Source organism: Moschus berezovskii, chromosome 6 (genome assembly GCF_049115385.1).
Source record: "Moschus berezovskii isolate FMDL1 chromosome 6, NW_MosBer_1.0, whole genome shotgun sequence".
Taxonomy (NCBI): domain Eukaryota; kingdom Metazoa; phylum Chordata; class Mammalia; order Artiodactyla; family Moschidae; genus Moschus; species Moschus berezovskii.
The window spans coordinates 110,893,966-110,921,746 of NC_142465.1; the positions used below are offsets into that span (position 1 = coordinate 110,893,966).

A 27,781-nucleotide genomic window follows, 5' to 3' on the forward strand; every position below is an offset into this window, starting at 1 on the left:
GCTGGAGCAGTTCCTCTCCATCCCTGGACAGCCTTCTTCACCCATCAACTAGCCAGTTAACTGCCACGGTGCGCAAGCAGTCCAGAGGGAGGGAGAAGGGGCCATGCAGAACCCAGGAGTCTGGACATCTGCTTGTGCCTGGCGTGCCAACATCCTTGTTCTCACAAGCTGAGAAGTCCTCGAAGTTCTGAGCAAAGGAGAGCGGATGCTCTGAGGATGCTGGGCAGTGGGGATGAAGCTCACCCTGGCTGGACCACAGGCTTTTACTCCAGCCACCAGGTGGTGACTTCTACCTACACATCTCTGCAGGTGGCTTCCCTTCTTCCAGCCCCCAGGTCCTTCCCAGGACACTGTCCCCAAGTGGCCCACCCCATCCCCACTCCCCCTCCCCTCTTCCCTTTGGAACAAGACCTCACAGCTTATCCAAGCCCTGCCTTCTTCCTCCAGGAAGCCTTCCTCCTCCAGGAAGCCTCCCCCAGCCAGGGAAGGGTCTGGCATGGTTTGGCAGGGGCCTGGGGAAAGGGGCACCCCCACATCTCTGTGGGAGACTGGGGGTCTCTCACAGATCCAAGGCATCCTCTGGTGGAGAGGGTGGAAAGTGGGGAGAAGACAAAAGCCCAGGGCGGAAATCTGGTCAGAGGGGTGTGGGCTGGTGGAGGAATTGCCAAAGAGGGGCTGCCAATCTGGGGCGCTGCTCACCCCACAGAGGGGACCCTCTCTCTCCCACCCCAAGAACCACAACGGACAGAAAAATGGTTGGCACATGCAGCAAGCGCTCCACGGGGCTTGTTAGCAAGGCAGGAGAGGGAGGTGAGGGGGCCACTGGCCTGGGAACAGGGGCTGTAGTCGTGTCTCTGGCCCCAAGCGGCTGTGTGAACCGTGAAAGTCACTGTGTCTCTGAGGTCCTCAGTTTCCTCGTCCACGACGTCAGGGTTGGGACAAAGCAGAATGGCAAACAGAGCTGCCAGGAGCTCTGTCTTCAGAAGGTCCTGAGCTGGGGAATGTCTGCCCAGAGTGCAGGCTGTGCCACCCTGAGCCCCTGCCACCCCCACGCTCCATGCATCGAGGACAACACTGCAAGGCGGGCTGGAGCTGGGGACGCCTTGAGAGCCCGTCTCCGGGAAAATGCCAGACAACAGTGACTGTGTCTTTCTTTGGTTCCTCCCTGTGGACTCCAGGACGCTAAGCCAGGTGAGGGGTCCCCTCCAGCAGAACATTGGGATCCAGCGTGGGTGTCAGTGGTCACGTCTGGCATGGCACTACCCTCTCCAAGCGCAGAGAGGGTAAGAGGAAGCCCCCCACAGAGGGCGCTGCCCCCGTGTACACTGCAGTTGTCATAATCAGATTTAGCAGGTTTCAGGAAGACCACCTCCTGCTCAGATAAGATGCTGAGTTCCAACAGGCATGGCACGCTCTGGCCCCGGGAGGGTCTGCCCACGGATAGCGCAGTTTCTCGGCAAGGCTGTGGGAGGGGGCAGAGGTGAAGCTGTCCGCTAGGGACACAAGAGCCACCTGGCTTCTGAGCACATCCTACAAGTGCGTCTCCTTCTCCCCAGCCATGAGGCCCTCCTTAAGTAGGGCAGGCCCGCAGTCCCGGCCGCTGCTACCATCCAGACATGGGTGTCTCTTGGGCTGTGGCAGGCTGGGGTCAGGGGTGACGAGCTGCTGCAGGCGCTGTGGGGAGAAGAGGGCGTCAGTGGTGCTGTTGGCAAGAGAGGCAAAGACAATATGTCCTCATGTCTGTGTCCCCAGGGCCCAGCGCGGAGCCCGCCCGTGGGGAAGCTCAGTGCAGTGTGATTGAATGAATGAGCACAGATCTCAAGAGGAGAGAGGAGGCCGTGACATGGCGACAGCGCGGGAACCCCTGGCTCCAGTCCTGACATCTGTGCAGCCACAGGCAGCCCACTGAACCACTCAGTGCCTCGTCTGTCAGACACCACAGCTCAGAACAGTGCCTGGCACAGGACCAGCGTTCAGTGTCTATTTTATTGTAGACACTGTTCTTATTATAAATATTCTCATTGCTACTGCTATCACATACTCGGTAGGCTGTAGTTCATGGGGTCGCTAAGGGTCGGACACGACTGAGCGACTCCACTTTCACTTTTCACTTTCACACATTGGAGAAGGAAATGGCAACCCACTCCAGTGTTCTTGCCTGGAGAATCCCAGGGACGGGGGAGCCTGGTGGGCTTCTGTCTATGGCGTCACACAGAGTCGGACATGACTGAAGTGACTTAGCAGCAGCAGCAGTACTACTACTCTTACTATTGATATTGATGCCATCTCCTTGCCTTGAATGCAGATGTGATGACTGGAATCATGACCACCTTCTTGTGACCATGAGGTGATAAGCATGATGATGAAAGGACACCATAAGCAGGATGAAAGTGCAGGAATAGAGGAAGCGTCTGGTCCCTAAAGGCCTCTTTAGGCAGCTGAAACAAATGCCAGAAACCCTAACTCTGATCTTCTTCATGTGTAAGAAGACACTAAGCCTTTTTTTTAAATTATATGTTTATTGCAGTTGGGTTTTCTGTAACTTGTAGGTGAGACAGATTCCCACATATGTAATGTCTTTGTGGGACACTGGCTCTATGTCTTCCAGGAAGGCATGTCCTACACCCTAAGCCGGGAGCCTTTTGCAAAGGGTTCACACAGGGATAAGAGGAGAGAAGCTGGGAAACTGTGTGGATGAACCATGGCTGCTGGTCACCAATTTCCAGGAGCAGGAATCTGTGCCCTGTGACCCCCTGTGTCTGGCACCTTTGAGTTCTTGTTTATAACTTAGTTTCCCAAGTAGCACTAGTGGTAAAGAGCCCGCCTGCTAATGCAGATAGATGTAAGAGATGCAGGTTCGATTCCTGGGAAGACCCCCTGGAGGAGGAAATGGCAACCCACTCCAGTATTCTTGCCAGCGGGCTACAGTTCTTAAGGTCTCAAAGAGTCAGACACCACTGAAGCGACTTAGCATGCACACATGCCCTTTAACTCTTTGACAGCTGCTCTTGGTCAGCCTGCCCAGATGATCTGGAGGTCAGATTCTGAAGGTCTCGGGTGCTAGGACTTTTGACCATTTCTGAAAATGAAGCCACGGGTCTTCCAAGACCCTTCTTAAGATTCCGTTAGACAGAAGGGCTGCCTGGCCTCAGAGCTGCCCCAGCCACGGTGCGCTGCCTGTTATCCAACCTCCTCGGTGCCATGTCCCCAGCCCCTACCTTCTTGAAGGAACCCCGGGTCTTCAGGAGGGTGATGATGATGAAGAGAGGGACACAGCCCATGGAGGAGCCAGCCAGGAACCAGCCGATGAAGTATCCCCAGGCCGGGTACATGTAGACGTTGTTGTATTTGAGAGGTGTGTACTTGCTCAAGGAGAAGAAAAAAGTGGCCTAGAGAGACAGGGGGAGGGGCAGACGCAGATGCAGGAGGGGGCCGTGAACCCTCTCCTCAGGGACGGAGCACAGTTAGATACACTGGTGCTTCTGGAGGTGGAGAGTAGAAGCCATCGCAGACCGTGGGCCAAGGCGTCAGTCACATCAAGAAGGAAGGGAGGGGAGATGAGAGGCTCCAAGCAGACAGGCAGAAGTAGATCAGCAGCTGCAGATCAGGCAGACCGACAGACCAACGGAGTTGCCAAAGGAAGGGATGGAGCGGGAACTCGGCCGGATGTAGTGCTCAAGAAACCAAGAGACAGTGAGAAAAGACAGGCCAGGGCACCAGCACACGAGAGGGCACGGACCTGCCCCCCGAGGAGCCCCAGAACGCAGCCCCCTGCCCCTCATCTCCCGGAATCGACTGGAGAGGCAGTAGGGGATATAGGGGGCACTGACGGGCACATACCAGGCAAAGGCCAGGGGTCAGGAAGAGCCAGGAGATCTTCACCAGGGGCCATGGCCGGTAGCCAATCATGTCTTCAACGTTGTCATAGAAACGGTCAGCCCCTGCCCAGGTGGGTGTCGGGAGAGTGTGAGGACAGGATGGGGGCAGCGGGTGGGTTTGGGGAAGGACTCGGCTGCTCCATCCTCCCCACCCCCCACCGAGTGGGGGAAACTGGATCAGGACACAGGAGTGACACTCAGGGAGGGGGAGGCTGCCACCAACAGGGAGCCCCCTCACCCCCCAGGGGATCTCTGGCCTCCCATCTAGGGATGAAGACCCATGTCCTAACACACAGGAGGGTGTGAGCCAGAGCGGGCTCAGTGGCCACACAGATGCTTATTGCATCACAGAGATGGATTCAGTTTCAAGTAAAAGCAGCAAAACAGGAAACAGCAAGGGGGCCACTGAGCCGTGTGGGGCACTGGGCAGGGGTGGTGTATGCATCCCAGACTCCAGTTATTCATAATTATTCTCACTATTCAAGGAGCCCAGGGTTGTCCCAAGCCCAGCTCCGCCTGCCATAATGAGAAATGCCTGAGTTCTCAGCGATGGATAAACCTCAAGTAAAAAGAACCAGGGCAGAGACTTCCCTGAGGGGCCAGTGGCTAAGACTCCTGTGCTCCCAGGGCAGGGCGCCTGGGTTTTGATCCCTGGTCAGGGAGCTAGATCCCACATGCTGCAACTAAGAGTTCTCATGCCTCAATTAAGACCCAGAGCAGCCAAATAAATAAATACAAAATATATAGTAAAAAAAATAAGAACCAGGACAGCAGCTCAAAGAGCCACAGAGACCAGAAGGCCAGCTTGCCAGTCCTTACCCAGGGCAGATCCAGCCCTTCCAGGGACCCCAAGGCTCCCCGCACCACTTACCATACACCCAGCCGACGCAGATCACCTCAAACACGGAAAGGAAGAGCAGGCACGTGCCGCTGCAGGCATAGTAATCAAACAGCTGAAAGAGGTACATCCCACCCTGCAGGCAGGGGATGGAGCTGGGGCTTCAGTCTTCCCCTGGGGCGGGGGTGGGTGGCAGGGGACACACCCTGCCCCCCCAGGGAAGACAGATGCCCATCTTGTGGGGTGCCACCCTGCTCGGCCCAAGGAAGTCGTCCTTGCAGCTAGAGTTTGCCCTCCTGTCCCTGCCTCCCAGGCCTCGTCTGACAACCATCTCTCACCTCAGCGAGGACCCTGGGGACTGTGGTGTTGTCTGCCCAGAATCCCACCTTCTGGGAAGTGCTGTGCTGTGAGTGTGTGTGCCCCACTCCCCTGTTTCAGGCCTGAAGAGGAGCCATGGCTGACTCTCAGGAAAAGGGCCCTGTGTCCCCAGGGTTGGCCAGTGGCACAAGGGAAGCCCGAAGCTGCCCCAGCCATCTGTAACATCCCAGGAGGAGAATCTGCTCAAGAATGACATCACCAGAGGAAAGTTGGGGACCATCTCTGATGATGTCATTGGGGGCTGCTGGATCCAACCGTGCCTGAAACCGAACATCTAGACTTATCGGTTCCCTGACTCAAAAAGTTCATTTTCCTGCTTAAGCCAGCTTGTGTTTGGTTTCTGTCACCTGAAACCAAAGGACAGGTAACCAACACAGGAAGGCTCCACCTTGTGGTCCCTCCAACCTTGCGGGGGAGGCTCCGCCCCTGCCACTCACCTCAGTGACCAGGAAGAGCCCGATCAGGCAGCACGTGACCGCGATGGCGAGGATCAGGAGCTCCCGCCGCCCGCTCCTCCGGAGCTGTCTGGGGAACATGTCCATGGAGGCCGTCACCAGGCACTCCATACAGACAAACTGTGGGCCGGAGGGGGCTGGTGAGAGGGGTCACTGCCCACGCCCGCTCCCTGCCCCCACCCCCACGCTGAGCTGCAGAGTCAGGGGCACAGGGGTCAGAGCTGGGGTGAGGCCAGCCCACGTCTCCACCACAGAGGGTCCCAGCGGGGAGGGGGAGGCTGGGTGGCCTGAGGGCGCGGGGGGGATGTTTGGGAGGGCATGTCCATGTCTGGGAAGGGTCAGGCCTGGGGGTGGTGGGGGCGGGGTGGGCAAAGGAGGCGGCCCCTCACAGAAGAGGGTCCCTAGGCCAGGGGTTCCCCCCTCCACCCCGCCAACCTCAAGGACGAGTCCTAGTCATGGGATGGAGGGGGAGCGACCCTGGGCCGGGGTCAGGGGGCTGGGGGGAAGTCCTGGAAGGAAACACAGAAGCTGGGAAGGGGGCTGCAGGGCGGGGCAGGGGTGGGGTGGGGCAAACCTGGCTGTCCAGCCCGAGGAAGATGAGCATGACGAAGAAGAGGCAAGACCACAGCTGGGACAGGGGCATCATGGTCACGGCCTTGGGGAAGGCGATGAAGGCCAGGCCGGGGCCTGCCGGGCACACACAGCATCAGGGCGCCCGCCCGCCTGCGCGTGTGCGCGCGTGTGTCTGCCTGCGTGTGCTGGCTGAAGCCCGTCCACTACTCTGGGGAGCACACTTTCCACCCATCCGTCCGCCTCTCCCTCCTCCCTTCCCTGGCTTTGAGGTCCTGCTCTGTGCCAAGCACTGCCCCCCAATGCTGAAAGTTTCCTAGTATCTGGTTTCTGGGACCCCCACCCACACCCCACCCTCTGTTCCCTGCCCATCCTTCCCTCCAGGTCCCAGACAGTCAGGCAGCACCCACCTGACTCGGCCACTTCAGAGATGGGCACCCCCTGCTCCCGGGACATGAAGCCTAGGATGGAGAAGACCACAAACCCGGCCACGAAGCTGGTGCCGCTGTTGAGGAAGCAGAGTGCGATGCTGTCCCTGCGGGAAACGGGAAGGAAGAGGGAGAAAGAAACCCAGCATGTGAGGAGATCCAGAGACAGTGAACGCTGAAGGGGGGAGAGAAAAGGAGGTGGGGGGATGGAGACCGAGGCCGGTGCCGGTAAGGGAGGGAGCAGAGCCCAGCCTGGAAAGCGGACCACAGGGTCGGATTTGTGCAGCTGGGGCCCCACACCCACCCCTCCATCTCCGATCACAAAGGAGGGAGGCCCCTCCCACCCCCAGGCCCCGTGCCCTCACCTGTAGCAGTTGTTGCGGTACTTGTTGTAGCTGCCCAGCGCCGTCAGGCACCCCTGGCAGATGGCGAAGGAGAAGAAGATCTGGGTGCCCGCGTCCATCCACACCTAAGGGAGACAGACCCCGAGGAAGTAGCGGAAAGAGGGGGGAGCCTGCAGGGAGCCCGGCGTGCGTGACCACACAGCCCCCCACGAAGAGCGGCCCCTCCGCCTCCCCTCGGAGCATCCCCCGTCCACCAGCGGGTCCTCCTCCTCCTCTCCTGGGCGCGCGGCGGACATCACGTGTGTGCGTGCTGTCCACACTAGCTCCAGGGCAGCCAGTGTGGGCCATGGACTTCTGGAACCATGGTCCATCCTGGCTGAATGCGGGAGTGGAGGGGTGGTGGACGGAGGAAACATTATGCAAGGAAGATGACATTTACAAATGGATTTAATAACACGGAAGATGCTTTCACTGTCATTTAACTGAAAATATATTTATCTGCACGTATAATTATCACAACTGTGTGAACACACACACACACACACACCCAGCCAGAAAAAAATGTTGCAAGGAAACGGACTGAAATGCTAACAGAGGTTATAACTGAGTGGTGGGATTAAAAGGGGTGTTTAGTTCCTCTTTTGTAGTTTTCTTCTATATTATCTCTCTTTTCTGTGATGGGCATATTTTGCCTCTACACCAAGGGAAAAGCAACCAGAGGTTTTGGGGAGTCCGGATCTGGTTTGGGGCGGGAGACGCCTAGGATAAGGGTCTCCAGCGAGGTTCCTACCTGGGGGTCCTTGAGCCGAAGCAAATCTGGTTTCAAGTAGTAGATGATGCCCTCGTAGGCTCCGGGCAGGGTGACGCCTCGAACCAACAGAATGACCAGCATCAGGTAGGGAAACGTGGCTGTGAAGTAGACAACCTGTTGGGGGGGAACCCAAGGTTACCCCTCTCCGGACAGCACGAGCCTCCTGTGAGGAGGGGTGAGTGCAGAAACTTGCCACCCCTCCCTCACACATTCCGGGGGGTCTGGGGCTCCCTAGCACAGGATGAGACACACATCAGCAGGCCAAATTGGGGCAGGGGTAGGCTGGGGAAGGCTTATTTCACCCTGCAGGTTGCTTGCTTATGTATACAGGCCTTTGACAGTCATATTGGATAAAAAGACTTTCCCAGTGTTGAGCTAAACCCCATTCCCAGGACATCCCCGGTTCTCAGCAGGCCCTTCCCTTCACTACTTTCTCTTTCAGGTCTCCAGGGGGATGCCATGGTGGTGGTGGTGGGGTCCCTGCAGACTCTGGGGGCCACAAACAGCATGCCTGGAGCCCGAGCCCTTCACCTTGCCCGTGATCTTGACGCCCTTCCAGATGCAGAAGTAGCAGACGACCCAGGCGAGCAGGAGACAAAGGGCCAGCTCCCAGCGCAGGCCGCCCAGGTGCTGGATGCCAGGGCTGATGCTGAGAACACGTCTCCTGCAGACGAGGGGTGGGGGGTACACTGCCAGGTGAGGCCGAGGGCAAAGCAAGCCGCCTCCTCCGTCATCATCAGGTGTCCTGATCCTCAGGGCTGACCCCATGGATCTCAGCGTCCAGGCCACCCCACCCCTGTCCCTCCCTGCCCCGTGGACAGCACGTTCCCATCTGTGGTCTGTAAGCCCTTGGCCATCAGGAGACCAAACCACGTAACACCACAGGTATGTCTGTCTCACTCATCCAGCTTTCTCTGTTGTTCAGAGAGACAGAGAGGGCGGCACGTGCCTGAGGAGCCCATGGCGGGGCACAGCTGATGAGCAGGTGGGCGAGCAGACGCCTGGGGAGCAGAGGGACTGTGTGCATTGGGGTTGGCAGGTGACGGGTGATAGGAATGTGTGAGCCAAGGGCTGGAGGGCATGAGGGTGAGTCAGGGCTGGGCGGGCGCCCTTGGGAGAGTGTTGGCAGCTACGTGTGTGCTGAGGTGAGTGTGTGTGTGGGGGTAGACTCCATAAGCACAAAGGTGGACACGTGTGGATGTGGGAGCGGGTGTAAGTGCTCAAGTGGAGGCTGCAGGTGTGAGTGTGGATGAGAGTAGAAATTTGCCAATTCGTAAATACTCCCAGTTCGGCCAAGTTCAAGCTACTGCCAGGACGTCAGAGCACACAAAGCTGGAAAGGTGCACACAGTGGTCTCCTGAACTGCGAGCTGCAGGTGGATGTGTGGGTACGGGTGGGGGAGGGTGAGCAGGCTTGAGTGGGATGGCAGTCACGGGGACACTCGCATGGAGTCACTCACACCCATGTGAGTCTAGGTGATACGGGGGTGTGGGTGAGCGTGAGGGTGTGGGCGGTAGGTATGCGAGGGTCCCTCATCTCTTGGTGATCGGGGTTGAGTGCTGGAAAGGCGTACACCCACACCCCACATCCCAGGCCCTGGACACCCAAATTCCCTCCCCTGGGCCCCCCGGAGGCACATCCAGCCCTGCTACCTACTCCCAGAATTCCATGACGGGGGACGTGAAGTTCTCCGACGGGCCCATCGTGCCGGCTGCGGAGTGGTTCAGGAAGTCCATGCAGTGCTCTGTGGGGGACGAGAGAGTGTCCGCAGTGGGCCAGGCGGGCAGAGATGCCCTCACATCCTGTCCCCCACCCTCTGGCCTGCTTGCCCCATCATTCCCAGCCCTCGGGAGCCCCCACTTTCCAATGTCAGGAGTTCCTCCTCGGGAAGCCCAGGGAACCAGACCCCTCTCCCAACCCCGCCACGTGCGCTGGTCCCACGGAATCTGACTGCTCCTCTGGGCCCCCCACCGGCCACCTCTGACCCCGTCCAGACGTCAGGCCCGTCCCCTCACCCACCCTGTGGACTGCGCTCCCCAGCGATGGGGCCCAGCCGGGCCTGCCCTCTGGTCTCCGGGGTCTGGTGCGCAGTAGGCCCACGGTAAACACTGGCTCAGTGGGTGGATGATGGGGGCAGTTAGCGCCTGGCAGCCAGTTATCACCCACAGTCCCACGGGGCTGGCCCGCAGAGTGGCCCCCAGCAGCCCCCACAGCTTGGCTTGGGCCAGGTTTGGCTGGGAGCCTGGTCACTGTTGGTCCGTCGCCAGCTTTCCCGTCCCGGGCCCAACCCGACAGGTACCTGTGTTCCAGGAGTGAGCGCAGGTGGTCCAGGGCAGCTCGGAGGTGAAGGAGCTGAACAGGTAGAATAGGGCCCAGGCCAGGATGATGATGTAGTAGACGTTCAGATAGGCCTCGATGACTACGGATGCCAGCCCAATGCCTTGGGGACAGGGTGGGGGGTGGGAGTGGGGATAGGAAGGTCTGAGAGATCAGAGTCAGCCTGGAACACACAGGAGCTGTCAGTGGTGCTGGGAGGACACGGGACCACGGAGACACTGCGAGGCTTTCTCACCGGCCTGAGAACCCTTTACTCCTTATTTTTCTAAATAAGAAGAGCAGGTGACACCACAGCACAACACGGCCTTAGGCCTTCTCCCATCACTGTGGTCACTGTGGTTACACCACTGGACGCACATGGGGGCCCGCCTGTGTTTTTGGAAGCACATTTTTCCGTGAACCTGTGAAGACTCAGCTCCAGGGTTCCTCGCTTGCGAGCACCCCTCCTAAGACTGCACCTAGTTTCATGCCTGAGTACGATTTTGTATTGTCCCCCAGGTTTTATAAGCTTTGGGTCCTACAAAGCCGGATCATACTTCCTGCTGCCCCTGCGACCCGGCACAGGGTGGATGAGGGAAGGGGGCGGTGGGGGTGGGGCTCCTATGGTCTTGCAGCGGGCGGGGGGGGGGGGGGAGGACACTCACCCTGCAGGAGGGGACAGATCTTCCGCCAGGCTGTGACGCTGCCCTGGCTGGTGTACTGGCCCAGCGCCACCTCCAGGAAGAACACCGGGATGCCGCAGGAGAAAAAGAAGATGAAGTAGGGGATGAAGAACGCTCCTGCGGAGAAAGGGGAGGTGGGCTGAGCCTGCAGCCACCACTCAATGTCCCTCCTGCTCCCCAAGCCCCCAGAGGCCCAAGGCAGCTTCCTACTGTTCTGAGCAGGGCGGGTGGAAAGTTTCCGGTCCGCACCCCACCCAGGATAGGAAAGACCTTCGAAGGGAAATGAATGAAAAGGTAGGTGGAGATCCTAATATACATACTTATTTACTTTCTCAGTGTGCTTCACAAATCTGATTCAGTTTATTATTTTGGGAACCAAAAACATGTGTTTTGTATAATTTGATATGCTTATTAAATTATAAAGTAGGTTAATTTTTAGAGGAAAGCTAACAAAAATATCTTGGAAAAATTATTCTCCTTCTCATTCAGAAGGTTTTTTCCCCTCATATTCAGAGGGTTTTCCCTTCTCTCAGGCTCTGATCTGACTGGGCTCCTCTGATAAGGCCACTCCTCTGCTGGGGGGCTATTCTTGGGATGTAGTTTCAGCGTCGGAGGCGCTGACCCACAGGCCATGGTGGGAGGCCAGGCCTAAAGACACCCTGGAAATGACAGCCCAGGGTGTCCACCTCCATCATCTCAGAAGTGTGTGCCTGGGTGAACACATTGCATAGTGATGCAGTTATTGCATAGTTCATTGCATAGTAATAACCCTTGGCTCTTGGGCTCCTGTCTGTAAAGCCTGCTTCTAAGTGCTTTACCAACATCAAAACCCTCACAAAGCAACCTCCCAGGTACTGATGTTATCCCCATTTTACAGATGAGGAAACTGAAACACAAACTCAGGGGGTCTGACCTTGAGCCTGGGCTTGTAACCACAGTGTTACAATGCTTCTCAAGCATGTTACTGTGTAGAAAAAATAGAAAGTATAATGGGAAGGAAAGAGAAAAGCATTGTATCAGTGAAAAGTGAAAGTGAAAGTCTCTTAGTCATGTCCGACTCTTTGCGACCCCAGGGACTAATACAGTCCAAGGAATTCTTCAGGTCAGAATACTGGAGTGGGTAGCCTTTCCCTTCTCCAAGGGATCTTCCCAAGCCAGGGATCAAACCCAGGTCTCCTGCATGGCAGGCAGATTCTTTACCAGCTGAGCCACAAGGGAAGCCCTTGTATCAGTATATCCTTCCAATTTTCTTATAAACATATACACATATATTTCTTTTTTGGCAAAAATAAGAACCTACTATGCATGACTTGATAACCATTTTAAAATGTACAGACTTCCTCAGTGGTCCAGTGGTTAAAATTCCGTGCTCCCAGTGCAGGGGGCCTAGGTTCGATCCCTGGTCAGGGAACTAGATCCCACATGCCACAACTAAAGATTGGGTTCAGTCAAATAAATAAATATTAAAAAAAGAAAATTAATCATGGATGCTTAAAAAAGAGAGCAGGATACATGGTAAATGTTCAATAAATATTTATCAACTTAAATATAAATGGTGTTTAGAAGGATTTTATAAACAGTGGATATTTTTAAACAGAACTGTTCCTTCTATTTCACCTTTCTGGAATATTTCTAATATTCACATACATCATTTCCACAAAAGAATAAAGGTATTTTCAAAAGGCAAAAATGAATCTGGCCACTCACAAACAAACTCATGTAAATGAATTATTCCACTGATGTGAAATATTCCAAACAGGTAAAACTGCAGCCACAGGAAGCAGATTTGTGGTTGCTGAGGGCGGGCTGGGAGTGGGCTGGGGAATGACTTCTGATGGGTACAGGGTTTCTTTTGGGGGTGATGGAAAGATTCTAGAATCAGTTGTGGTGATGGTTGTACAGTTCTCTGAATATACTAAAACCACACCTAAAAAGGTAACTCTGGCCCCTCCCCATTACACCCTTGCTCATTTTTACTACTTGTGCTAAAACATGTATAATTGCTTCTTTAATTAAAAAAAATAAATCCTAGACAGGGATCATGTCTCTTATTTGATCAACAGTCCTCAGTGGCTCCTGTCTCACTGAGAGCCAAACCTCAGGGTCCAGGCCCATGACCTCTTGTCTCCCCCACTCCCTCAGCCCATCACTCCCCTCCTCGTCCCTCCTCAAACAGGCCAGCTGCTCTTCACTTGACCTTGGCCCTTGCTGTCCCCTGAGTTTGGAGTGTTCTTCACCTGAACTCCACCCTGGGAACTCGCTCCTTCACCTCCTTCAGTTCTCAGCTCAAAGGCCACCTCCTGGACAGACCCTCTCCAGGTCCCCTCGCCTCCACTGTCTCATCCCTCCCTTCCCGATCCAGCATCTCCCCACCCCATCCCTCCACCCTGCTCTGCTTCTAGCCCGTCCACGCTTCACCCCTCGACAGACGGTGGCGGACGTGTTTATCTGTAACCTGCTGCCCTTCGCTGCAACTTAACCCAGAGTGTGTTCTGTTTTGTATCTAGCGCAGCGCCTGGCACAGTGTGGCCCATAGTAGGAGCTGGGTGACGGACTGAGTCCTTCAATGACTGACTTCCTCCTGGAGAGGAGCTTGTTCTGAGGAATCAAGCCCATTTCACGGCGGGGGATGCTGAGGCCTGTGGTGGAACTGGAGTTCCACAGTGCTCCCCCACCGCGCCCACCTCAAGTGAACTCACCTCCCCCATTTTTGTAGCAGAGGTAGGGGAACCTCCAGACGTTGCCCAGCCCGATGATCTCCCCGGCCACGGACAGCACGAACTCCATCTTGTTGTTCCACTGGCCTCGATCCTTCATGTGGTCCTGGGCTTCCCGGTCTGGCCTCGGGCCCTCCTCAGGGGCCCAGGGGACCACCGGAAGCCCCTCCTTGGGAGCTGCCACTTTTCTGTCGTCTGCAGTCATGGATGGGCTGGGAGGCCACAGATGGGCGTGGGCAGGACGGTAGGGGAGGCCAGCCTGCAGGGGCGAGAGGAATGAGCTGGGCAACCTCAGGGGTACTGTCACCCCTGCTCATCCCATCCTAACCCTTCAGCGTGGCCAGGAGCTTGTCTAATCATGTTGGACCAGATTTTCTTCCCAAATTCTCAGTGACACTTGCACCTCAAGTTGCCCTTTGCTCTCACGGCTCCAATAATAAATAGGGAGCAGTTTACTCTTTTTTTTTTTTTTAATGTACATATGTATTTATTTATGGCTTTTAAAAATTTTATTGGCAAAGGGTTGATTACAACATTGTGTTAGTGTCTGCTGTACGCAAAGCGACTCAGTTATACATATACACACACCACTCTTTTTCAGATTCTTTTCCCATATAGCTCATTGCTGCTGCTAAGTCACTTTAGTCATATTCGACTCTGTGCGACCCCACAGACGGAAGCCCACCAGGCTCCCCCGTCCCTGTGATTCTCCAGGCAAGAACATTGGAGTGGGTTGCCATTTTACAGACTATCAAAAAGAGTTCCCTGTAATGTACAGAAGGATCTTATGAAAGCAAGCATATTTTTTTTTATTGGGAACTGCATCTGGATTTTATTTTTTAAATTAATTTTTACTGGAGTATAGTGGTTTTAGCCTTCCATGGTGGCTCAGTGATAAAGAATCCACCTGCCAATGCAGGAAATGTGGGTTCGATCCCTGGTCAGGGAAGATCTCCTGGAGAAGGAAATGGCAACCCACTCACTCCAGTATTCTTGCCTGGGAAATCCCATGAACGGAGGAACCAGTGGGGTACAGTCCATGCAGTCACGAAAGAGTTGGATACGACTTAACAACTAAACAACAAAAACAGTAGTTTCTTTACAATGGGAGCAGTTTGTTCTCAGTTTGCCCATTTTGCAGATGGGAAAATCCAGGCCTTGGCAGGCGAAGTGATTTGCCTGAGACCACACAGGAACTAGATGGGGATTAAAACTCAGGCTCGGGGACTGTTATCTCAATTCTCTTTTGATCCTTGCAGCCAGCTGCCATCCCTGCTGGCCCATCTGCCTTAGGTCCCCAGTGTCCAGTGAGTGGCGCCATTCCAGCCATAAGGGGTCAGAGGCTGCCGGGGGCGACGGGAGGTCAAAGGGCTGGTCTGGCCAGGTAACAGCATGGTCTTCCCTGGGCCAGCTGTGTTCTTGTCACTGTGCCAAGACGATCAATTGCCTCTGGGTAAACACGGGTGCCAACTCACTCTGGGCATCTGATTGGGAAGGCAGGGGAAGGTGGGGCCACCTCATGAGGCCAGATGGGGACAGGGTGGCCTTCAAGGGAAGCCTGGTTCTTCCCCCTCTCTCGGTTGAACCTCCGTCCTGAGAACTGTCGAGGATCCTGGAGGCAGAGGGGGTCACCAGAGAGATCCTCCCTTGGGTGGTCACCTCCAATCCGAGTGGTCTCCTCGAGGGAGACCCAGAGTGAGTGTCCATCACAGGCAGGCCATTGTTCCTCCTGACGCCCTACCGTCCTGAAGGGCGGCCGCTGTTTGCTCTCCCCTGTCCCTCCCGTGGCCCACTGACTGGCTGCCAGGAGATAAATTGATGCCTGCTCTATCCGGAATCCTTGTCTGCCTCCCCTCCCCACACTCTGCTCAAGGCCACCTCCGATTCTGTTTGCAGGAGCTGCCAGGAAGAGGTGCCTAGGCTGCAGAGGGGGACACTCACCCACGTGCCCCTCCCCGCCCCCACCTCCGAGGGGCACTGGGGAACCAAAGTGACCAGGAGGTACCCAGGGCTCTGTTCCTCCGAGGCTCCAGAGAAACACAAGGGATTCTTTTTATTAAAAGAAGCGTCTGTTTACTTGTTGGTCCTTTAACCCAGGCAACAGCCCAAGCCCAAGTCAGCTAGGAGGGCGTGGCAGGGCCATTTGAGGTTATGGAAATTTTTGAAGGTGACTTGGAGGGTGCAGATTGTCCCAGGAGTGGGGAAGCATGTCGGGGACGGAAATTCAAGTTCTGGGACCTACAAGGAGGCTTCCCTGGCAAGCTCAGCCCTGGACGGAAGCTGAGGAGAGAGGCGCCTGGTGGAATCAAAGACCTCAGCCTCTGATACAGGGAAGGGGTGGGGGAAGAAGGGAAGGAAAAACAAAGAGACCGACCCCTGGGGCTTTGAGAACCAAGCCTCAGGTGGAAAGAACGGGGTGGTCTGGCCCCAGGGGACACCTGAACCAACGGTGGATGCTGGTACAGAATTGAGGCTGGGCACCCTGAAGACTGGCCCCTGAATCCTCATCAAACGAATGGATGGACTTGAAAACACGGATGAAGAAGCATCAGACAGGAACTCCAAGGTCTGGTCCAGACCTGGCTCAGAATAGCAACAAAAGCGAACCTTTAGCACTGTGCCCAAAACATACACATGTTTACATGCATTACTAAGTTTCATCGTCGAAGAAATCTTTGTGCTAGGAATTACTATTAACTCTGTTTTATGAATGATGAAATGAAGTTCAGAGAAATTCAGGAACAGGCCCTGACACCCCCAGTAACTATTTTTGAATGATTTGAAGAAACTTACTGGTACAGTAAGTGGGGAGCTGTGCCTCCAGGTTGCTGTGTTCTCTTAGGTAAGTCTCACCTCCTCTCTGGGCTTTAAGTCTCCCTGAAAGTAAGAATGACGTCTGCTCAACTGTGGTATTGGGAAGCAGGGGACACAAATAAGATCCACAAGAGCCAAGGAGAGATATTGCCTTTGCTTGCCACGCCATAGGGTAGCCGAGCTCTGGGCCTGAACACAGGGTCACCAACTGGGCGGCCGGGAGACAAGGCTCACTGTCCCCAGACCAGAGGCGGCTGTTTCAGGGTCAAGTTGTCCCCAGGAGCTGGAGATGGGGAGAACGCCCCCCCCCAACCCTGGGAAAGGAAGAAATGAAGGGAAAACTGGAGGAGAGTACAGGATGTGGGGGAAACGTCAGAGCCCAGGGTGGGCGCAGGATTTGGGAGAAGAGAATGCATACAAGCTGACCCTGATGTGAAAAGTTCTGCTCTGTTTTCTTAAAAAAAAATAATTATTGAGAGGAGCATGATTTATGGGTAAGGATGAAACACTGAACAGCAGAATGAAAGCAAGAACACAGGCAAGGGAAAGCTGGCCCAGAGCCATGGTGAGTCAAGGCGAAACAGGCTGAAACTGCAGCAAGCAGGCTTCGAGTTAGACTCAAGGAAGAACTTTCCAGGAGGACGTCAGACATAAAATCTGTCTGAGCTCTCCCTTTGCAGGGTTAGTTTGAAAAGCCAAAAAGAGACTTCCTTGGTGGTGTAGTGGCCAAGACTCCACACTCCCAATGCAGGGGCCCCAGGTTCAATCCCTGGTCAGGGAACTAGATTCTGCATGCCACAGCTAAGACCCAGCACAGCCAAATAAGTAAATATTTAAAAAATATTTTTTTTTAAAGCTAAAAAGACAGCACCCTGCCCTCCTCGCCCACACTATGCCTTTCCACCTCTGGCCCATTTGCAAGGAATACTTAAATAACAGTATTACCCTCAGTCTCAATGACTTGCAGAGAACTCCCCCTTCCAAGGTCTAACCCCAGCTCTGTCACCTCTCCAGCTCCTCTCGTCACCTGCCCAGGCTGCCACCTGTTCTGCTCAGCTGGGAAGGGAGTGGGGGTGCGAACTGGACCTCACCATTCTTCATGCCTCCAGAGGCAAAGATAACCACACCCACGGCCAGCTCAGCCCTGCCCAGGAAACAACTCTTTAAGAGGCTGATAAGCCCCACATTCACCACTTTTAGGGGCTGGGCAGGTAGGTGGAGGCCTGCCCAGTGTCCAACCGAGGAACAGACACAGGTGAAAACGTTGCTGCCCAACAGGCCTGGCGATGGGGGAGCGGCCCAGGCCCTGGACGCTCAGCCCCAGCTTCAGCCCACACCCACATACCAGCTGCCTCTCTGCACACACACTGGGGCCGCTCCCGTCACGTCCCCGTGCGCTCACATACCTGTGTGCACCACACCACAACCTGACCCCCAGCCCCGTCCAGTCCTTCACACCCCGTGGGCTGCCTGGCTCAGTCCTCGTGGCCTCCCAGGGCACAAGCCCACAGCCTCCTCCTCCTCCGGGGAGCCCGCCTGGCAGGGAGTCTGATCAGGACGTGGCGCTTCACCTGACAGCCTTCCTCCCCACCTGCGGGCACCACCTGCCTGCCTCCCCTTCCCTCTCCAGCCAGTGATCACCTCTCTCTCACCCGCTCCCTGGGGCCACCCCCCCCCCCATCCAAGGACTTTCCTCCTGCTACGCAGGCTTGTCCCTGAGCAGCTCAGATGCTGCTGATGGTGCAGGGAGCTGGGGGGTTGCCGTGTCCTAAGAGTCCCCAGCCCCAGACTTCCCCTCCAGCCTCGCTCATAGCCAGACACATGCTTCCACCCAGTCCTCCTCCTGGGGGTCCCCGAGACCTCTGTGGCAGCTCTCAGTCCTCCCCATCCTGCATCCCGCTCACCTCATCCCTTTGTCCAGCTCCCGGGCTCCCGTGTCCCCAGCAGAGTCCCTGGGAAGACGCTAAGAGACCCAGTCTGGAAAGGAAATTGTCCCACTACTTGTCCTATTCCTCCCAGCTCAGAATCCCATCCAACGTGGTCCTGGGACCGCCCCCCAGGACAGAAAGTGACTGTGCGTGTGTCTGTGTGTGCGCACGTGCAAGTGAGCCAGTATGTTGGAAAAAGAAGGGGCAGAGAAATGCCACAAGCAGAAAAAGGGACGGAGGCCAAGAGTCTGTGAGCCAGGATTACAACACCCAAGCTCAGGAAGTCTCCTCCGTCCCCAGTCCCCAGCCCCCTCCCCCGCCTCCCTCCCTCCCAGCTGGGGCTAGAACGACCCCCCAGAGACCCACCTCCTGCCCCTCCTTTGCCCTGTCCCTTCCCCTCCCCTCTCACCTCGCCCCTCTGGTGTGGCTTCTGCTCCTCCGGAGGGAAGCGGACAGGATGGATAGGGCTGGGCACAGCCCTCTCTCACTGGGCGGTAGGGTGGGTGCTACCAACCCCCAGGCTGCAGGCTGAGATCTGGGGAGGGCAGGGCAGGGAGGAGGTGAATCACCGCTGGACTTTTCCACCAGTACCTGCCCTCTGTGGTTTCGCAGCCAGGCTCTGGACCTTCCCAGCCACAGCCCCTTTCCTTGGGATTTTCCTAGACACAGTGCCCAGAGCATGCCTCGGGAAGCAGCATCCGCGAAGGACGCAGGTTTGCAGGCAGACAGACCTGGGTCTGCCCGCTTCTCTGTCACCTACCAGTCATGTCAGCCAGGCAGGCATCTGAGCCTCTTTTCTCACCTGACAGCACCCACTCGCAGAGCTGCCGAGAGGGCTAAAGGGTGCTGCTGGTGTCTCGAGCCACTTGCTGATATTTGCTAAGGGTCTTCTGGAAGCAGGGGCTGGGGTGCAGGAGTCCCGGGTGGCGAAGATGATGCTCTGGTGACCTCTGGGCAGTAAGCACACAGCCAGGACTTGTCTGACCGTCTGGCAGCCACCGCGGTGAACTGGTGCCTGAGCTAGCGTCTGTGTCCCCTCTGTGTGCCCGGGGAGCTGCTCTAGAACAGGGTCCTTATTGATGTTTGTGCCATGTCTCCACAGTAGTAGGACAGGGCTGCCCGTGATCTTTCACTCCGTACAGCCAGGGTCTCCTTCGGACAATGAAGATGTCTCTCTGGCCCCAGGTGGTTGAAGGGGGAGGAGAAGTTGTGGGGAGAAGGGAAATTTCCCTCGGCCTGGACTTCCCCTTCGTGTTCTAGAACTTCCCCGCAGGGCCAGGGTGTGAAGCTCGAGTCTCAGTCTGTATTTTTCCATCAGCACCCCACTCAGCATCTCTCGGGCCCCTTTCAGCACTTCCCCCAGGCTCCCTGGACAGACTCCTCACTCCGTGTCCCCTGCCCCCAGCAGGGATGGAGTGACTGTGCTGCTGGCTGCGATGCCTGGCTGCTGTCCCCTGTCCCCACAGTGTGTCAGCTGTACAGCAGAGGGGCCCCCAAAGTCCCTGTGATTGATTACCTGGCTGCAGCTACTCAGAACAAACCACTCCGCCTCTCCGGGAAGCGGGGAGCGCGAGAGAAGAAAGCCAGGCTGGGCAGAGGGTGAATTTCCCAGCTCAGGCATTCATTCAGAAATGTTTCTTGGTGCCAAGTGTGTCAGGCATCTCTGCGAGGACCTGGGGATACACGTGTCACCTCCCCTTCATGTCAAAGAGAAGGGCTGCCAGGTTTCGCCTGGCTGCCCTGTGTCTCCCACCCTCCCTGACTCAAGCCCACCGAACCCTTCAGCTTCCAGCCCCCGCTGGACATTTAGAACAATGTGTAAACTCCCTGAGGCACGAGACTCCCATCTTTGCAAAAGGTGAGGCTCTCCAAGCTACCTGGAAAGCCTGCCTAAGGCTAGGCTGTCTCTAGGTTGGGGAGGGTCGGAAGTGAAGATGGACTAGTGAATCCAGTATCTTACTGCAGTGAAAACCATTGCATCACCGCAGTCGTCTTCTACCTGGAGCCTGCTTTTAAGGGCCTGAGGTGAAGCCTGGTTCCTGAGCACCTAACTCAGGCCAGGTGCTTTACATGACACCCCATTTGTCTTCACGAGAAACATGAAATGTAGAAATTATTAGCCTATTTTTCAGATGAGAAAGCTGGGGCAAAGAGAAGCTAATGGAGGTGTCCCTAGTAAATGAGGGAGCTAGGATTTGAAGCTGGGCTCCAAAAATCTATGCCTGTTCCTCTGCAGCAATGTTTCCTAGACCAGGAATATCTAGAGGGCAGGGATCACATCTCATAATTCTGTTTCTCCCTCAAGCATTTGATACAGTGCTGGATCAGAGTAGGCACTCGGATGGATAGATGAATTTGTGGATAGATGGATGGGTGGATGGGTGGATGGACGGATGGCTGGCTGGCTGGCTGGATGGATGGGTGGGTGGATGGACGTATGGGTGGGTGAATGGACTGATGGGTGGGTGGGTGGACGGATGGATGGATAGGTGGGAGAGAAGAAGGGATGGAGGGAGGGAGGGATGGATGGATGCAACTCGAGGGAAATACTGATCTCGGTCTTCCCTCTCCAGAAAGGGTATTATTCTCTAAGAACCAGTGGATAGATTAGGGCCTGGAGGACTCAAGTCTTGCTTTTCTTAGACAAAACTGCTGGTGATAAGCAGGACCCTCAGGTCATAGATGTAGGGTTATTTTAGCTCTGCCTCTCCCTTGCCTCCTAGCAAAAATGCTTAGGTAATAAATGTGAAGCCTTCTTCCTGGGGTTCCTTGCAACCTGATTCACAGGGCTGGGGAAGCGGGGGCAGCAAAGATGTCTCTGAGCTCTTTCTGGGCTTTTCTGTTTCACTGACAACTCAATGAAGGGGTGGGGGTGGAGTCATGGAAAACAGGACGGATTTGCCTGAAATATTTCCCCAAGGCAGCTTCCCATACCCTCTCCACTGGACTCTAACAACACAATGAGATAAACATTATTACTCTCATTTTATAGAGGAGAAAATTAAGGATTGGAGCCATGAACTTGCCCAAGGTCACATCGCTAGTGAGACCCATGCCAGGCCTGCCAGCCTGGCAGACTGTGGTGTGTCCAGGTCTGGGCACACTCATCTGTGGAGAATGAGGGGCTGTGTGTGTGCACACGTGTGGGTCCTAGACCCATTGTATGTGTGAGCACAGTCTGATGGCCCATGACGCCTGGGGACGTGTCCCCTTGGCAGCTCCCTGATCTCAGGGTGGCCAGCCCTAACTCTCTGGGTATTACTGCCTCTCCTGTCTCCTTCCAGCTTGCCCTGAGGCTCTCTGTCCACCTCACAGAAACCTTGATACAGAGGCATTGATCTGCACATCTTACAGATGGGCAAACTGAGGGTGAATAGAGTCGGACACGACTGAAGCAACTTAGCAGCAGCAGCAGACGCTAAACGCTGTGTTCTAAGGCCTTCTTCTCCAACAGGTGGGTCTCCAGACAAAGGGCTCTTCTTCCTCTGGGAACTGCAGGATCTGAATCTCCCATCAGGGCTCAAACAGAGGGGACAGAAAGTGGCCCCACCCCAGCCATCCCTTTGAGAGGCTGAAATCACGTCCAGGTATGGCCATTCCCTTTCCCTGACCTGAGCCCTGACTTTTAGGACAGCACCCCCCCCCATCTATCCCCCACTGGTCTAATGACCTCAGGGGTGGGCTCGCATGCCCGTGACCCCATCCAACCCCACCACAAACCTGTGTGTGGGCGAGGTGCCCAGTATCAACTCTGTCTGCAAAAACTGAAGACCTGAATTCCACCAAGAAACACAGCAGGTGCGAGGCATGAGAAGTCCAGAACCCACATCTCTGGATCTTGGTGCCAGCGAGTTAGTTTCCAGCTCCATCCACCATTGGCGAAGCTCCCAGCTAGGGGTCAGATCACCGTGACTGAACTGCCTGCTGCCCTCCCTGGGTCTTCCCAGAACCCTGTCCTGGGATCCTCGGGGTCCCTCCCACACCCACTTATTCTTTTGCAGAGACAGCCTTTCTTTCATAGCGGTTGTCATCCTTTGTCCTTAAAGAGACGTCCATTTCTGCTCCTCATGTCCTGAGCACAGCACCCCGTAGTTTGTGTCCTGGAGATGTCCTCAGCTGGGCGAAGATGCCAAGTGTGTATCTGGAGACCCACAAGTTCCTCTAGCAAACTTATTTCTTCCATCTTAGGACTGGGTTGGCCTGGCACACTGGGGTGGGGGGTGGGGGTGGCAGCCACTGTCCAGGAATGATCTGCCGTCACTGATTTTAATAAACCCTCCCAACAATAACAAAGAATAGAACCTGAGGACTTCAGTGCATTTTCCCACTAGTAGGCTCACTAAAAAGCGAAGAAAATCACCCAGGAAGCTCTGCACCTGTCCGCATCGCTAAGAATCCTTGAAGGCCCAGGGACACGCGCCTGCTCTGCGCACCTGTGGGTTGCAGGGCCAAAGTCAGGCCCGCTGACCCCGAGGTCGCACAGGCTCTGCCTCCCACCTGGCTCCTCTCTGCACGCATCTGCGCGCTCAGGCCCGGCAGGCAGCCGGCAGAGGTCCCCTAGCCGCCCACCTGGAGGCCGCGTCCTGGGTACCAAGTCCGAGGCGTGGCGGCCCCGAGGAGGCGGCGCCCTCTGTTGGCCGAGCCGGGTAGTGGCCTGCTCCGCCGGGGCTTCGCGCACTGTCCGTGTCTAGAGCCCGGCGCACGATGCCCGGTGCGGTGTGCAATTTGGGCAGGCAGGGCCAGGAAAGGACTCGGCGGGGGAAATCGGGCGGAAAGAAGCCCAGCTACTGTCCTCACGGGAACTCCTCCTTCTCCCTTCCATCTCCTTTCTTATTCCAGAGTGAAGGGGCGGGGGAAAGGATCTGGGAGAGGGGATGGATGGAGGGCATAGACAGAGGTGAGAGAAGCTAAGGGCTTGGGGACGGAGGACCTTGGCTGGGCCCCATCCAGCAGCCACAGCAACCCCTCTGCTCCTGGTCCACAAGGAGAGACCCCAGTCAATGTGGGAAGGAGAGACAGCGGATGGGTGGGTGAGGAAGTAGGCAGGGCAGCAAGGGCAGGGGCAGAAACCAGGCGGACCCGCTAGCAGCTGGTGGGAAGAACGTGGATTTAATGGAATGAAGGGAAGCCAAACAGAGCTCTCGCCCCTACCCCCAGCCTCCCCCAAACTCCCCAGGCCCCTCTCAAAGGGGTTGCCCTTGATCCTGGCCCTTCTCACCTGTCCAGCCACCCCTGGAGCAGGGAAGTTGGCACTCAGCTCAGAATTGGGTTCTAAAATGTCCCCTATTATCTTGTCTAGTCTCTGACTGCACCACCCCCCTCCCCCGCCACCCTTCCTGAGCCAGGGCGTGGAGCCTGGAGAAGCACAGAGGGGCTGCTTCTGTGTGTTCCTTCTGTAATCGTGCCCACAGCCAGGCTCACTGGACAACCCAGGGCTTGGCCCCTAGCGGTGAGGCTCCAGCTCAGTGAGGATGAGAAGTGATGTCCTGGGTGTGGCCGGGGCAGAGGGTCCTTCTTGGTGCCCCTGGGGAAGGTCCTCAGCTGGGCACAGGAGCTGGCGAACTCTCTGTGAGTAGAGTGGGAGCTGTCATGAGCAGGAGTGGGTGGGCAGCACCCTCTTTGCCGCTGTGTACATGCCTTCTACACAGACGCCCTCCTGGTGACCGCGGCGGCCTCCTGTCTCTTTCTGAGACTGCTGAGCCCTCCGTCTGTCCCTCCCCGACGCCCACGCCGGGACCCCTGGCCCTCCTGTGCACCACCCTCTACCTAGGCAGGTTGCCACCTGTCAGCAAGGACAAGCCACCAGCTATTCCTCTGACTCTTCCCCTCCACCCCATCTCCCTACCTCTCTGAAAGAGCCCTTGAGGGTGCTGAGTTTGTAGCAGCTCCAGGCAGGAATGCAGACCATGGAGGAGAGGGCCAGGAGCCAGCCCAGGGCATCGCCCCACCACGGGTACTTGTACTTCTTATTGTAGGTCAGCGGGGTGTACTTGATCAGGGAGAAGAGGAAGGTGGCCTGAGGGTGAGAGTAGGAGAGACGGGGCTGGGGGAGCACGGGTCCCCCGACCCAGCTGGGCCAGTCTACCTCCAGCCTCCATCCACAGTCTGCTCAAAATCCACACCCCTGAGGAAGTATTTCCAAGGCGCCTACTCTCTCTGCAGGGTCCCTGTGCCCCTGGGCATCTCTACATGTGGTTGGCCCTCAGTTGGGACTTGGTGCCTGGCTGTGAGCCTCCATCCCCTGACCTGTCATCAGCACAGTGGGCGTTCAGGGGCGCTGCTGACCCAGGGAAAGCCAAAGCAGCAGTGCTTGGGAGCTGCAGCCCAGACTCCAAGCCAGGCTGCCTGGGCTTGAGCCCCAACTCTCGGCCACCTTCCGGCTCCAGTGAACTGCTTAACCTCCAGGACTTCAGTTTCACCTGAGAAGCGAATGCAGCGGTAATTCTTAACTTCATGGGGTTGTGAGGATTGATTAAATGTGTGATGCACACTGTGCCCAGCAGGAAGTTAAGTGTTCTAGAACTGCTATTGTCATCGCTGGACTTTATCAGTGAGTATTATCTCGGCAGCCCGAGGCATCAGCCCCACGTTAGACTCACATTGCGGAGTAGGTCGAGCCGACTGCCCTGGCCCTCAGTTTACACTTCTGTGAAATGGGAAGGAAGAAACTATCTAGCTAGCATTTTGCAGAACCCAACAGGATGAGTGAAACCTCTAAATGATTTTCAGTCCCCACGGAGAAGTCCCTTCTAGGGTAAGGGCCCTTTACCCTCCTGGACCACCGCCTCTCTCCCTTCATCTGGTTTCTCCTCCGGAGCTTGTCTTACTGTGCACACAGCTGGCGTGAGGAAGAGCCAACAGTATTTGATGAGAGGCCATGGCCTATACCCAATCATGTCCTCGATGTTGTCATAGAAGCGCCCAGCTCCTGCCATGAAGGAGAGGAGGGAGGGGGAGAAAAGACCGTCTAGCATCCGAAGCATCAGGACAGGGACCACAGCCACAGGAAGGGCAAGGACCGGTCAGCAAAAGACGTGGTGGCTATCTTCTCTGAGCGCCCCTGGGAGCTGGCTCTTGCCTGGAATTCAGACATAAACAGCAGCGGGCAGAACTCGGCTTGGGCCAAGGCAGGGACTTTCTGAAGATTGCAGTTGTTACAGGCTGAAAAGCTCTGGATAAGATGTGATATGGGCCCCCGGGGTGGGCTGGGGGCAGCCATCATTAGGAGGGTGCACAAGACCACCTCTTGGGGGCCACGTCGGATTCTTGAGATATTTTTTTGAGGTTGGGCCAGGGACGGTGGTTGTGAGCAGTGGTATGTCCTTTGTCTGAGAGCCCTGGGCAGAGGCGAGTGCCTCTGGGTCAGGACCAGGGTGAGAGTCACTCACCGTAGGCCCACGCGACGCAGAAGGACTCGAAGATGGCCACGAATAGCAGGCACATGCCGCTGGCTGCATAGTAGTCAAAGAGCTGGAACACGTACATGCCGCCCTGCCCGGGGAGAGACAGAAGCTTACCCGGGGAGACAGGCACCCTCGGGGCATGGAGTGAAGGTGAGGAGGATCACGGGAGACAGAGATGAAGAGAGAGCCTGGCTGGTAAGCTGCAAAGCGCTAGGCAGATACGTGAGGAGGACAGGGGCTGCTTCTTGTTTTTGGAAAGAGAGTTGAAACAGCCATTGTTAGCTCAGCCCTGAGAACAAGCAGGGGGTGAGGCAGAGTCCAGGACAGTGTGCGTTTTTGGCAGAAGGTCAAGAGAGGGGCCGTCCTGGGTACCATCAGGCTACGAGTTCCATCCCCTGCCTTCTCCCCTGAGATGTCACCCGGAATGTCACCCACCCCAGGGCTCCCTTTACTGCCTTTGAAGTCTGTCCCTGGAACTTGGGTCAGCTGCCTGGGAACTCATGGGGTCTTGCTGGATGCAGTTTTTCCCAGTCCAGCTACATTGGACTTCTGATTTTCCCATCCAGGATTTCTATACTTCTCAGCATCTGGGGAGCCAAAGCATCCCTCAGCCATGACCAGAGCTAGATGTTCAGTGCCTCCCAGGCTGGGAAAGGACCAGACCCCAGGCCCTGAAGCCTGGACGGCAGAGACTTGGCATCACAGCAGCTGCTTCCCCTGCCGGGAGGACAGTGGCCCCCCTTGGCTTCTCCTCCTCCCCAGGACCCACCTGCAAGCCCCCACACCCTCACCTCTGTGAGCATGACCAGCCCCACGAGGAAGGAGGTGACAGACACCCCCAGAATGAGGGCCTCCCTGCGGTTCTTCTTGCGGAACACACGGGGGTACATGTCCACCAGCGCCGTCACCAGGCTTTCCACACACACGAACTAGACAAGAGGGTGAGGAGTTGGAGGAGTTGGAGGGCCCAACATGCACCCACGAGAACCGAGCTCCGTCAACCCACTCTGGCTCATCGCTCCCGGGGCAGCCCTGCCTGCCTCCTGACAGTCCAGGGTGGCCCCTGCATGGTTGGGGTTGGACCCACCCTCCAAAGCTACCCTTGGTCCCTGGAGGGGCATCGCCGCCTGACACGCGCCCAGCCCCCAGCTGTTCTAAGGGTCTTCAGGGCATCACGTTCAGTGTTGGGGAACAAGCCCACTGCTCCCCGCCCCCAGACCCCGCACACCACTGTCCCTCAGGCTCTGAGTGGCCATCTCTCTTGATACCTGGCTGTCCAGTCCCAGGAGGACGACCATGAAGAAGAAGCAGCAGGCCCAGAGGGGTGAGAAGGGCAACATCACCACAGCCCGGGGGTAGGCGATGAAGGCCAGGCCAGGGCCTGTGCAGGGAGAGAGGGACACGCCGGTGCCACCCCCAGGCGGGCGTCCCGGTGTGGGACAGGACAGCAGAAGCCCTGAAGCTAGCCACCCCCACCACTGTCCTGGCCCAGAGGAAGACACCCAGACCCCAACCTGATCCCTGCTCTTCAAGGTACTGCCCACTGTTTTCTCGGGGCAGGAGGAGAACGTAAAGGCTGTGTATATTTTAAAGGGTTTTGGAAAATAGGAAGGGGTCTATTTCATCCGCATGTCTGTAAGTTCTACCCCCAAATCCTCAGCGCTCACTCTCCAGATCTATTGCTCCAAACCAGAGGTTTCATACTTAAAAAGAGCTCACAGATGTTTGTGGAGCTGGTTGTCCCAGCGTAAAAGGGAGAGTGGGGGAGGTGAAGGACGTGAAGCCTTTTGTGAGACCGTAAGGCAATTGTTGGAGAGCGGTTTCTGCAAGTTTCCAAAGAAAATACCTTCACGATTAGATGGGGTCTGGGGCACCACTGGCCACCTCTGCACCGGGGGCCTTTTCTCTTGCCCGACAGCAAGCGAGCTGAAATTGGGTGTCATGATACTGCCCTCCCATCCTCTCAAACACTTCATGTTGCCTTCGGCTGGCTCAGATGGCAAGAACAGGGTCACATGCCAGCGCCCGGTCATCCATAGGGAGCTGCCTTTGAAAGGAAGGGCACGTCTATGGCCATACCACCCTGAAAGCCCCCAATCTCGTCTGAAAGGAAGGGCAAGACCGTGGGCCGGGACGATGGTCAGCTCCTAGCCTGCTTCCCACGCTGCAGGGCCCACCCTGCCACTCTCCATCATGAGTCACCGCAAATGCTCAGCAC

The 27,781-nt window shown here is 56.3% G+C and overlaps 2 protein-coding genes across 3 annotated transcripts in view; both read right to left on the reverse strand.

The window, feature by feature from the left end:
* Nucleotides 1-761: 761 nt before the first annotated feature.
* On the reverse strand, nucleotides 762-16,296 carry SLC6A12 (solute carrier family 6 member 12). The gene is made up of 15 exons (XM_055394893.2): nucleotides 16,212-16,296; nucleotides 13,401-13,677; nucleotides 10,684-10,818; nucleotides 10,002-10,142; nucleotides 9,359-9,446; nucleotides 8,234-8,366; nucleotides 7,682-7,816; nucleotides 6,913-7,016; nucleotides 6,530-6,654; nucleotides 6,124-6,236; nucleotides 5,532-5,669; nucleotides 4,750-4,852; nucleotides 3,841-3,941; nucleotides 3,219-3,389; nucleotides 762-1,674 (listed from the first exon to the last, which is right to left on the reverse strand). The coding sequence occupies exons 2-15, from the start codon at nucleotides 13,621-13,623 to the stop codon at nucleotides 1,531-1,533; spliced, it is 1,854 nt and encodes a 617-aa protein (XP_055250868.1). The 5' UTR covers nucleotides 13,624-13,677; nucleotides 16,212-16,296; the 3' UTR covers nucleotides 762-1,530.
* A 7,001-nt stretch (nucleotides 16,297-23,297) lies between these two features.
* SLC6A13 (solute carrier family 6 member 13) overlaps nucleotides 23,298-27,781 on the reverse strand; it is a 43,999-nt gene continuing 39,515 nt past the window's right edge. The window contains exons 10-15 of one of the 2 annotated variants that reach the window (XM_088837418.1): nucleotides 26,832-26,944; nucleotides 26,355-26,492; nucleotides 25,549-25,651; nucleotides 24,988-25,088; nucleotides 24,006-24,149; nucleotides 23,298-23,726 (exon numbers count right to left, since the gene is read on the reverse strand). In XM_088837418.1, coding sequence (XP_088693544.1) covers nucleotides 23,604-23,726; nucleotides 24,006-24,149; nucleotides 24,988-25,088; nucleotides 25,549-25,651; nucleotides 26,355-26,492; nucleotides 26,832-26,944 — 722 coding nt within the window. In that variant the 3' untranslated portion in view covers nucleotides 23,298-23,603. Of the gene's footprint in view, nucleotides 23,727-24,005; nucleotides 24,177-24,987; nucleotides 25,089-25,548; nucleotides 25,652-26,354; nucleotides 26,493-26,831; nucleotides 26,945-27,781 lie in introns of both variants that reach the window. The other variant, XM_055396188.2, reaches the window with a different exon arrangement.

Excerpts from the sequence above, each read along its gene's own strand:
- SLC6A12 (XM_055394893.2), bottom strand. The coding sequence starts at position 13,623 with ATGACTGCAGACGACAGAAAAGTGGCAGCTCCCAAGGAGGGGCTTCCG. Across the intron at positions 4,853-5,531 it reads GGCTCTTCCTGGTCACTGAG|GGTGGGATGTACCTCTTTCA; the intron begins GTGAGTGGCAGG and ends CCCTGCCTGCAG. Across the intron at positions 3,390-3,840 it reads TGACCCCTGGCCTTTGCCTG|GCCACTTTTTTCTTCTCCTT; the intron begins GTATGTGCCCGT and ends CTGTCTCTCTAG.